Source organism: Dipodomys spectabilis, unplaced genomic scaffold (assembly GCF_019054845.1).
Source record: "Dipodomys spectabilis isolate Male_0828 unplaced genomic scaffold, ASM1905484v1 ptg000053l, whole genome shotgun sequence".
Classification (NCBI taxonomy): domain Eukaryota; kingdom Metazoa; phylum Chordata; class Mammalia; order Rodentia; family Heteromyidae; genus Dipodomys; species Dipodomys spectabilis.
Window position 1 is genome coordinate 2,270,525 of NW_024870730.1, and position 12,185 is coordinate 2,282,709.

General features: G+C 33.2%; 1 protein-coding gene across 2 annotated transcripts in view; it reads right to left on the reverse strand.

Annotated features, from left to right (window-relative positions):
* The window catches only part of Grik2 (glutamate ionotropic receptor kainate type subunit 2), a 564,289-nt gene that overhangs the window by 184,058 nt on the left and 368,046 nt on the right, over positions 1–12,185 (reverse strand). For both annotated transcript variants that reach the window (XM_042679550.1, XM_042679551.1), the window contains exon 9: positions 7,253–7,366. In XM_042679550.1, coding sequence (XP_042535484.1) covers positions 7,253–7,366 — 114 coding nt within the window. The remainder of the gene's footprint in view (positions 1–7,252; positions 7,367–12,185) is intronic.

Here is a 12,185-nt window from a genome sequence, read left to right on the forward strand (position 1 = left end):
TAGGCCTTTAACCCTTAAATCCCATAGATATTTCTCAATAGTTTTTGTCTTATCTGATACACACACACACACACACACACACACACACACACACATGCACACACACCCATAGTTCCACCTTTGATTTTTCTAGAGTACCATGTCTGTTTCTTATAAGTACAGTATTTCTCAAAGCACACTCTAGTAATAAAGCCTACTCAACAGTACGCATGAATAAACCACAACGTGTTTGTTCAAAATGTGACACATTTTCTTTGTTGGATATTTTTAGCACAATATACCCTTTCTTTCTTTTTGGTGCTTAAATTGTAGATATGGGTTTTATAAAGACTTAAATATCCACTAAAACTCTAGATGAATAAAATAGAAATAGCAGTGAAATACTAAACAGAGACTAAAAATATAAGAGAATCAGGCAGAATAGTACCAGAACATAATAGAACCATAAACTCAAACTGGACATTGACTACTTTAAATCAGCAGATGAAAATATACATTAGACCCTCAGTTTGAAATAAGAGCTACATTTGAATTGTTTCATTGTGTATGGTCTTACTATGAGAAAGGAAAGATAGAAATGTGCACTTTCAGTGTAGTTTTCCCACAGTTAAACTAAACAAAAACTTCAGATTTCTCTCTTATTTCTTCTATAGAAAACAATACAATTTCATATTAAAGTAGTCCTCAACAGAATTATAGTGTGTGCAGTAATTTAGACAATAAAATAATAAAATCATAATAGAGTATAATTACTAGATGATGATAATTGCTTAAAATGAATTTGCTTATGAATCTTGATGTTCATAGATAATTGAAGTAGACAGTTCAAAATGACTAGAAAAGCAAGGGTAGATTTGTTTATGTAGGTGTACTTGTGTGTATATATATTGTGTATATCTGTGTGCAGTAAAAAATTAAAGAGTAAATTAAGGTAAATGAGAGTAGTGATTAGTTGAAAAGACTTTAAGATACTGGATTTTAAGAAATCATTCCTAATTACATATCAAAACACTTTATTTTCTATTATTTCCAACTTTTCTACCAGCACAAATAGTTTTATATTTATGTAATTGAGAGAATGAGAACTAAAATACTTTAGAAGTAAAATACAGCTATCACAGTTCAAATGGTATAGAGGAATGTAATGTCAATATATTGTCTTAAATAGAAGAAAGTACGGTGAAAAAGGCTTGATTGCCTTTGAACAAAATGGTTGCATGAATGAGATACAAGATTAAGTTAGACCAAATCCTTCTTACCCATGTTGGAATATAAGAAGTATTTGCACAAGAGACTCTATCACATATTCTATACATTATTTGACCCTATTAGTTCCACAATATATGCTTATGCCTGTTTAGAAGCATGAAGATCTTTCTCTTTGTGAAGCTGTAGTGTCTGGGTTTCCAAACTTGAATGCTCTACAACTCTCTAAGAACTACATATGAAATAGTCTTTCTAGGACAATGGATTTAAGAACAGTCCGAGGGAAAAGTGATTGCAGTGACATTCTGGAAGCCTTAGAAATCTGCCTTTGTTGATATTACAGAAGAAGCTGCAAAACCACTTAGGGGATGACATGGTCACTTCTCTCTTTTGTACTGTGAATCCTTCTGTTGTCCTTGGGAGTTTGCTCCCAGATAAGCCTCTGTATCTGTGAACTGTAACAAAAAAGCTTTGCAAGCATAAGCATGTATACTGGAGTCTCTAATATACAACCTTCCACAAAATACTGGGGGGAATAAATAAGGCTTAAGTCGCAGGCTCAGGCACATTTGTTAAATTCATTGAGCAACTGGGAAGAAAAAAAATATCATCTTGAGAGTAAATGCTTTCCTACAAAAAGTAATGCATAGTTGCAAAGCATTGCTATTTGCATACTAAAGTGCTTCTAGTCAGGAAAGGAAAGAAATGTACAGAGACATTTAAATGCTAGTAATCTTTTGATGGACAAAAATCAATTATTATAGAGAAGAAACACAGTGGGAAGCACTCAACATGTTTAGAGGGACTGAAAAAAATCTATTGAACACCAAGCAATCTGAGAGGAAATAGGCACTCCATATGTGAAACTAAATAAATATTCAGTCATCCAATCCTCCCTCAAACTGGTGGACCTATAAGAGGAAAGACAGCAGAATCATGTTATAAACTACACCTTTTAGCACAGGTGATTCTCCCAAAACTCTCAGTACTTGCTCAAGACTAGTATTCTTGTCGTAATTTAATCAAACACATGACAAAATTATTACACAAGAAAATGTGATTTTTATCAGCTTTGTTCTACAAAGAATGAGAAACAAATGAAAGCACGTTGAATTTCAAATTCAAAGGCCAAAGAAGCAATATGTGAAAATAGAGACAAGAAGACATTTGTAGACTGCAGCTTTTAGGTATATGATTGTAGCAGGAGATCTGAAAATGTCCAAATTAGTGATATCTTAAAACTTACTTCAAAACAATGAAGGAATCTACATATCACAAGAAGATTAGCGCTTTCTAAAGTGAATTCTCCTCATAATATGACTATGTGTGTACTGGGTCTAGGTTATATTGCTGAGGTGAAGAAAACATTTGTATACAAGCTACAGTTCTTCATCCAGATTCCAAAGATTTTTTTAAAAAGTTGTTCCAATATTATACTTTTTTCCCCTTCAAGTATCTGAAATTTTGATGTACAGAAGCTGAAAACAAACAAATATTCGATTAAGAAAACACAGACTATAGAGGCCCAACAGATCCAAGCAAGAATGGCCTGAATCCTGGCCTCTGTAGAGGTGAATGCTAGGATACTCAGTGACATACCCACAAGAGCATCATATTGCTGCCATACATGGCATATTATTTCACAACAAGGTTTTCTGTTGGTGAGTGATTCCCAATCAAGGTGTTGTTTTCTTTAGAAATGGTGTGTCAGATACCTAATTGTACAGGGCAATACTGAGTTACAATGGTGCTGTTAGATTTTTTCCATTATAGAGGACTGGAAATTTCTTTGTATGATAGTAGTAGCTCAAACTAATTCAATATATTGAAAGAGATCCTACAGTTTTCTAGCTGTGTGACTCTGTGACGACTATAATAAGATATTAAATAGTGCTATCTACCACAAAAGACTCAGATGCCAATTTCATAAATGCATGGAGAGTGCTTGGAACTATGTGTGATGTATTTAATAATAATGTGTGAGGTATTTAATAATGTGTGAGGTATTTAATAAATTTCTGCTATTACCACTTACAATTAACCACAGTTGCCAAAGGATGAGCTGGGAAGCAGAGCAAAGCACCATCCTTTCTTTTAATTTTGAAAACTTTCTGGGATCTGTCTTGGATTGGGATCTTTGCATATGTGCTTCTGTCTATCACACGCTTTCTCCTCCTTTTCCCTTGCCAGTTCCTTCCAAAATTGAATTTCAACTGCTTATTTATCCATTGGGAGTTTCAATGTGACTTCTCCTTCTACTCTTAATCCTCAGGGTAATTCAGTTTCATCTATAAAGTAGAGTATCACACCATTTACTTTTTTCCATATATTTGAATCACAAGCTGTTCATATATAATTTCCCACAGGAATCCATTAACTCATGCCTGTAATCCTAGCCTCTCAGTCAGGAGGCTGAGATCTGAGGATCATGGTTCAAAGCCAGCCCAGGCAAGAAAGTCCTTGAGACTCTTATCTCTAATAAACCACCAGAAAAACAGAAGTGGCACTGTGGCTCAAGTGGTAGAGTGTTCACCTTCTTCTAAAGAGCTGAGGGACAGCGCCCAGGCCCAGAGTTCAAGCCCCATGATGAACAAAAAATAAAAATAAATAAATCTTCTAAACTCCATAAGAGGAAATGTCATGTCTCCTTCATTCATCAAATATAGCTACATTCAATAAATGTTTGTTAAATAAAGTAATGAGTGGATTAATTTAAATAAATGGGTAAATCGGTAATGTTCATGAAAAATAGAACTGGTTACAATTAGCTGGATGATACTCAATAATATTTCACTTTTTTCAAAGGACTTATCATAAAAGTATGGAATAAGAACCATAAGTGAATTATTCTTTGTGTTCTCTTTACATGACAGTGACTTTGGAAGACATACCATTGATCACAATATACTTAGAATTTCCTTTGAGTTCTAAAAGAGAAAACAAAAAGGGCTATCCATAACATTAATCAATCTGAATCTCTCCATAAATAATAAGTGAAATAGTAGTAAATTATACTAAGCTTAAAGTTCACATAATCTGGGAAATACTTCCTCCAAGTTTGATATCCTAATTGTCAATACCTGATAACCAACATATTCAGAAATGGGTTTAAAAAAGAAACTAAGCTCTATGAAAACAAGGAGACATTTTTATCCTTTTAGGAAATTACAAAATCATTTTAGAAACTAACAGTATTTTATTCTTAAGTTAAAATAACCAGGCTGGGAAGATGGCTCAGTGGTAGAGCGCTTGCCTTGCTTGCCTGATGCCCTAGGTTCGATTCCTCAGCACCACATAAGCAAAATGAAAAAAGCCAGAAGTGGCGCTGTGGCTCAAGTGGTAGAGCACTAGTCTTGAGCTGAAGAGCTGAGGGACAGTGCCCAGGCCCAGAGTTCAGGCCCCACGACCGGACCCCCCCCAAAAAAAATAACCTACTTCCAAAATCTAAGTATAGAGCAAGTTTGATAATTATTCTTACATTTAGCTATAAGACCTATTGATATAAGTAGTTGTCTTTAGGTGTAGTTACACATCAACATTCTTTATGGAATTTTAAAGGGTGAAGCTGATCAAGCCCAAAGTTGAAATACATTGCTCCAAATGGTATGAAATATGTTTGAAATAGCAGAGCTTTTCTTAAAGCCTTATGGCTGGTTCTGACATAAATTTAAAGTTAAATGCTACTTGTTTAATAGACAAATATAAAATTCTTCATGATTAAGAAAATAACTGAATATTCCCCATAAAATTACCTTAAGCAGTTAAGCAAGATTGAGAAATTACATAGGTAATATTATGCAACTGATTTGTTTTCACTAAAAGATTGCAATAACTGGCATACTTAAAAAATATTTTAGTATAGTCATTTAAAGGTAGGTTATTTCCCCCAATTGCTCATTTAATTAAATACCATTTATTACATTTAATTTGATAAACCTTCATTGAATGTTTGCTGTGCTCAAGGTTTGTTGTTTTGTTGTTGCTTTTTTCCTGCAACCTTGAGAAACTTAAAAGTTTAAGATTAGATTATTGGCCTTGTATAGTTCAGGTCAAGTGGAGATAGAGACACACACACAATTTTTCACAAATTAAAAAGAAGCACTTGGTAGGTGCCATGGTGAAATATTGTTGTAGATGAAATATACAACCTCCTACCCTTAACACATGCAACGAAGAGATGAAAGCATTTCATGGAGTGGACTGTATGTAGGATGAGTCTGAAATGATGAATTGCGTTTATCCAAGAGAACATAAAGAACTGAGTAGATTTTGAAGGCCTAAAATAATTGGTAGATTTGAGGGTGGTTGTTTCATCGAATTTAGAAAGAGCTATAGGGGTGGGACTGCTGAGGTTAGATTTCTTCTGCATAGCATTCCTTACTCGGCAAAAGTTTCGGGGCATATGTGGTGTAAAAAACAGAAGACTTCATCAAATTCTTTCCCTCCAAGGATCTTCAGGGTGTTCAGAAAAATAAGGCACCCAAGAAATAACTGAAGAATAACACAATATCTATTCTGAGCTACAAATAGTACTGACAAATACTATAATACCATAAATGGAGAGGAACATAGTACAGGGAGAGAAGAGAGTTTACGCAATGGCAGTAGCAGGCTACTGGGTTTCTAAGTTCAGTTAAAGCACAGAGGGGAAATTAGAATAAACAACAGAAGAAGTTAAGATAGTGGAAGGCCTTGAATATTAAGACTAGATTTTTTTAGCTTGAAATGTTCAATAAGGATTCACTAAAATATTGTCTAAGCAAGTCAGCAGGGAAGTAGAATTCTATTTTTCTGTGAGGATGGGAAGTACTGGAAAGGAGTGAGGATATAGACAGGGAGACGGGATGGTTACAATCACTGCAATAATTATAGTATGATATAATGTGATCACTGACATACTGGTTGGTAAAACAGAAGATGTATTACTGTCTTGTGAGCATACTGTGACTAAAGAATATGGCTGCATTGTTGCTATGGGAATTGGTTTGTACAGAGAGATCTAAAATTACATTTAAAGAGGACTCAAAGTTTGTCTACAGATAAAACAAGTGTCCTGAGGTCTTTTGCAAGGCAGAAATTAAAATCTTGACTACTTTCAACAGTCCTCATAATTGCCTTCTTTGATTCACTATCAAAAATCTTTGAATCTATCTATTTTCTTTGGACATTTCTAGTTTTGACAACGCTTTTGTTACTAAAAGTATAATATTATAAATTCCTTCTGGCTTGATTTGTCACTGTAAATCAAACATAGAAATTATAGAAATGTTAAATATTTGTATTGATTCATTGGATGTTCATTTGACTCCTGGAGTGGTCGAAGAATGAGCTTTGATAAACTTCTGCAAGTACTGAACCAATGTATGAGTTCCTTGCTTATTCTAAAATTAAGATTTCTTTTTACAAACAACATAAGTGACTATTACTTTGAAATTTAATTAAAGTATACAATTACAACAGGGGTAAAACTATCTAGGGTATCAATAATGACTTAATTCTTTTAGAATGGATGTATTTCTGCCTTCAAAAAGCACTTGTTATCTGATTTTATAAGGGAGACTATTGAAGTATAAATTATTCTCAATAAAAACAATGAAACTGAAAGAAAAGACAAAATCAATATTCAAAAATAAATGTTATAACCCCTGAAATGTATTTTCAAGAAAGGAAGAGAAATATAGCTCACAATTGTCCCTTCATTGAACTATATCTATACATCTACATGTTTCTGTATATTTCAAATCTTGATATTTCCATTCCTTTGACAATGACTAATTCTGTAGAACTGTAAAGATTCCAGTAGTATCTGAAACTATTATTTATCAATATATACATCTTAAACATTAATATATAATTTACACCATTCAAGATTAATAAAATAAAATCTTGACTAAATTACCATTGATGAGTCTGTGATGCAGTAATTACTAAATAATGCAAAATGTATCGTGGTCCATTCATTACTATTCCAATTATAATGTCCTTTTTTTTCTATTTGGATGAGAATCTACATTTGTCTGAAAATAATGGGAAAACAAATACTTACCAAAATGGTGGTAACAATCAAAGAACGATTAGATAAGGAGTCTGTGATGTTAGCTGGTTTCCCCTTTTGACTTTCAGTCATATTTAGGCCACTGGCTGGATCCCAAGTTCCAATCTATAAAATAGCATATGTACCTTGTAAATTGTCCATCAGGCATTGCGAGCAAATACTACAGGAGAAAGTTAAGACTGCCAGCACTCATTATTCACCTCTGCTGCATTTATCTGCTGTCATTAAAGGCTGCTTGTTTTAAGCATGATTCACTGCTCTGTGAAGTGTGTCCAGTGAAGTGTGACATCGAAGAACACAATGAGCCATGCTACTGAGACAGTCAAGAGTGGGAGTTTAATTTTCCATTCAAACTTCCATTCACTAAGATAAACCACATCCAACGATACTTTGATACTGGCCAGAAACTCATGAAAAAGGTCTATCTTTTAGTATAATGGATCTATCATATACCCTCATTATGAAGAAAGAAAGCCAACCTAAAAGACAGACAAAACCCTGGGGCAAAGGCAGGCTGCACAGAGGGATTGATGAGTATTTTATGGAGCCTCCCACCTAGTAAAACCATTCTTGGAATTATCTTTGGAAATTTTTTAAAAAAATACCCCTTTGTACCTTTTAAAATACTCCCGAAAAGAAGTTTATAGCACAATCTTATATAGATAACTCATTCTCATATTTCCTCCTGTTCTATAAGAGATATTTTAATGAAAGTAATACTTTCTGATCCATTAGGCCATATACATGATTAGGTGTAATGTGTTCAGACATGTTATACCCACTCAACCCAGTGGATGGATGCTAAAAGACAGGCCACTGGGCAGACATGAGGACAGGATCACACCAAATACATCATTTGGGTGGTTCATGGAAGCTGCACTACTCTATTCTCTGTGCGCATCATTAATGGGGGAGGGAAGCTGGAAAAAAAAAGGTAAGCAATAGTTCTTTGCCCTCATTTATCAAACCTGGGAGTCGTAAGTAATGAAACTTATCTTCTATAATCCCCTAGCCAATTATTCAACTTACTTATAGGAAATAAAACTTTTAACTTACCTTCAAGAAGACTGTTGCATATAAATTAAATTATTTTTAAAGTGACACTGATTTATCATTTATTATTTTGTTCCACTTATCAAGGGTGTTAAGATACCTATCTGTATCTAATATATCAATATATCTTTACTCATATAAATATTAATATCTTTGTATTTCCTTCTATTTCAGCATATTTACCCAGTGGGGTCTCCTTTACATTTATATGACCTTTTCAGTAAACTATTTACACAACTCTTTCCCTTTCACTGAAGAATTATAAAATGACAAATACTAGAAATTCTTCTGATTGCCAGAAGGGTAGATATGCCGTTGTACTATTTGTGTGTGAATGTAGTTCCTCCTATACTATTGCAAGATAAGTTTACCTGTACAAGGGACTCCATATTAATGTATATTTAGTGGCATCTTACAAACTTTTGCAGGGTTAATTTTCCTTATACACTATAAAGATATCTAACATTTGTTAATGAAAGTAAAGTCAAATCTTCTAGTGGTTTATACCAATGTATTTGGTACATTCTGCTACCACATAAATTAATTTACACTTCTACTTACTTAGTCTGGACTTCTAAACACTGATTCTCCACTTGGTTATTTTGTTTCATATATTCTGGATTATCTCTTTTCTTCAAAAAGCTAATGATACAATGTGGTAATTTAAAGCCATGTGAATACAGCTGGCTTAGTGGCTGCAATAGGATTCTGTTGATATTTTGCTAGGTCTGGCTTTGAAACACAATCCTCCTAATCTCCACCTTCCAAAAAGCTGCTTATTTGTTTATTTAATTTTATCTCTTTGACAGTGTGGGATTTGGACTGGGGCTTGGGTGCTGTCCTTGAGCTCTTCTGTTGAAGGCTAGCACTACTTTGAGCCACAGTTCCACTTCTGATTTTGAGTGGTTAATTGGAGATAAGAGTCTCTTGGGGACTTTTCCACCCAAGCTGGCTTCAACCTTGATCCTCAGATCTCAGCCTCCTGAGTAGCTAGGATTTGTAGGCATGAGCCACTGGTGCCCAGTGCAGATATACATTTTAATTTTTTTTATCTTTAAGTGACCATAGAAAGGAGTTCCCTTTCAACGAAGCAGTTTGTGAATACATTGCATCTTGATCAATGTCACTCCTTTCATCATTCATACCCACCCCTCTCAACTCTCCCTTATGCTGCAGATATTTTTGCTATTAATCTATAGAAAGAAAGCATAAATAAGTAAATATTGTGCCAAAGTCGTCTTTTTTTGAACTCTGGCTTTTTTATTCTTTTCTAATATTTAATGTTCTTAAAATGACTGGAAGCAACCTAATAATTGTTTTTGATTGGCAATATTCTAAATACTGTAGCATTCTCTAGATCTTTTAAATCTCAGTCATAATGGATATATATGATTTATATGTATATGAGTATTTATATGTGCATATAGAAATATGTTTTCTGTATGTATGTATACATCATGTATATATAAACATTTTTAGTGTATGTTTTGTAGCTCATATGTATTAAAATTAAAAACTAAATAGAATTAAAAAATTTTTTTAGACTCTGTTTTAGACTCATCTCCTGACTTGGAGTGTCTGATACTTTCTTCTGTGGCTTTTCTTTCACTTTAAAATAAACTTATTTCCTTTACCTTAAAACAATTGCATTTTATTTTTACTTATCATAGACAAGTTTACTAGTAGACATAGACTTGATCTACTGTGTTAGACTCTAAGTGACTTAAAGGAAAGAAACATCAAACATTTTCTATATCCTGATTTCATTTAGCTTAAACTTAAATACCCTATGGGTTGAGAGTTTGTCATCATTTTATCCTAAGGTTTTTGCACATGCCTCTTCTTGAGCACTTTATACACATTTCCTCTGTACATATTTGTTAGATAAAGAAATGTGTTATTTCCCTCATTTTAGAACAACACATGTATTACTTTGAATTAAATTTATGAGAAAGGCATAGAATAAGGCACAACAATTTTAATTTATTGATCAATAATGCAATGCTTTCCACTTCTTTCCAAATATAGAGTTTACAGAGTATTGGAGTTTTCCTGAATTATTTTGTTGCTGTGTTTTATAAATACTATACTCTATATAATAAATATTTTCCTGTCACTATCTCACCCATGTATCTTGATCCTACTTCAAAACATATATTCAACAACACTTTGTGTAGTTGTGGCTGGCCACTAACTGTACTTTCATATAGTAAAAACTTATATGTGCTTTGCTGTTCTAAGTATCACATCAAATTTAAATTGGTTTCTTTTCTATCGCTAATTTCAACTTAGATATCTAATGGGTTGAGACATTGGCTAAGCCAATTAATTATTTAAACTCTGAATATAATTTTAAGCTGAACAAATGTGTTATTTTCTTCATCTGAAAATGACATGTATTCCCATGAATTAAAATTATATTTTATTTTGCTTATATTGTCCTGTTATACTCTAAACACACTAATAAGAATGATGTCACAAATATTTGAATTATTAATAAATATGCTAGAAGTTCTTGTTGAATGTACAGAATAAATGCGCAGAATATGTAAGTGTGTTACTTCCTGTAAAAACTTGGGGTTTTTTTTTTAGGTTGATATTTTAATCTCATTCATTTATTCATTTTAGCAATTATTAAACATACATATGTATCTATTCTTTTTCGTCATTGCTGTTTTGCATTTTTTTTCAAGCCATCTTTGCAATTTATTTAACGTTTGTGGCAGTATCTTACATCCGTTTACCATGTATTTATATTTGTTCCTAAGCTATATTCAAAGTATGTTTTATACTCAATAAGTGCTCTGGGTAGCTATTTCATACTTAATTTATTTTTTCTCACAAATATTTAAATTTGTATAATTTTGTTTGCTGTTTTGCCTTTGGTTTCTTTTTCTTTTTTCTTTCTTTTTATATGTTTTTTTAATTGTGAAAATACTGTACAGAAGGGTTCAAGTTACATGAGTAAGATAGTGAGTACATTTCCTATCGAGCATTGTTAACTCCCTTTCCTTCCCACCTCCTCTCTCCCCCACCCAGGTTGTAAAGTTCTTTTTCAACATACTGTCTTATACATCTCATTGTTACAATGGGTCAACCCGTATCCTTATTTCAGCATTTTGTTATTTCCCTTCCCCTCCCCAAATTAGAAAAGTGTATATACAAGATGCAGGGCACCAACTGTATTGTGAAAACAGGGGTTATATTTGGTTTCTTTTTCTAGGTATGTGTGTATACCATTAGCTTTCAGAAGTAATTTCAAGTTATTTACTTCAGTAATCGATTCATTGATTAGCTAGTTCTGTTTGATGAAATTTTTCTCAGCTCACAAAATTGTGTTAATAAAATATAGCATAAATTGGCTTTTTTGTGACTTATATTCATAATATTCAAGGAATCTTTCTGGTCTTCTCAAGGTTCATGTTTGCTTTATCTGTAATTCAAATCTCATCATATCTTTTTTTTTTTTTTTTGGTTGGGTCATGGGGCCTGAATGCTGGGCCTAGACGCTGTCCCTGAGCTCTTTAGCTCAAGACTAGTGCTCTACCATTTGAGCCACAGTACCACTTCCAGTTTTTTCTGCTTATGTGATACTGAGGAATCGAACCCAGGGTCTCATGCGTGCAAGTCAAGTACTCTACCACTGAGCCACCTTCCCAATCCTCATTGTATTTTCTAAAGGTGCATTCTGTATCTCTTCTTGCTTATGGAAGTAATAATCTGCTTGGCAAGAATACCAGAATTTTTCTCATATATGAATAAAATGAATGTTCTCATTTAGGCTCAAAGATATTAATTGTATATGATGTCAAGCTTCCTTAAGAAACAATTTTAAAATTATCTGCTTGAAATTGGTTCAATGGGATTTACT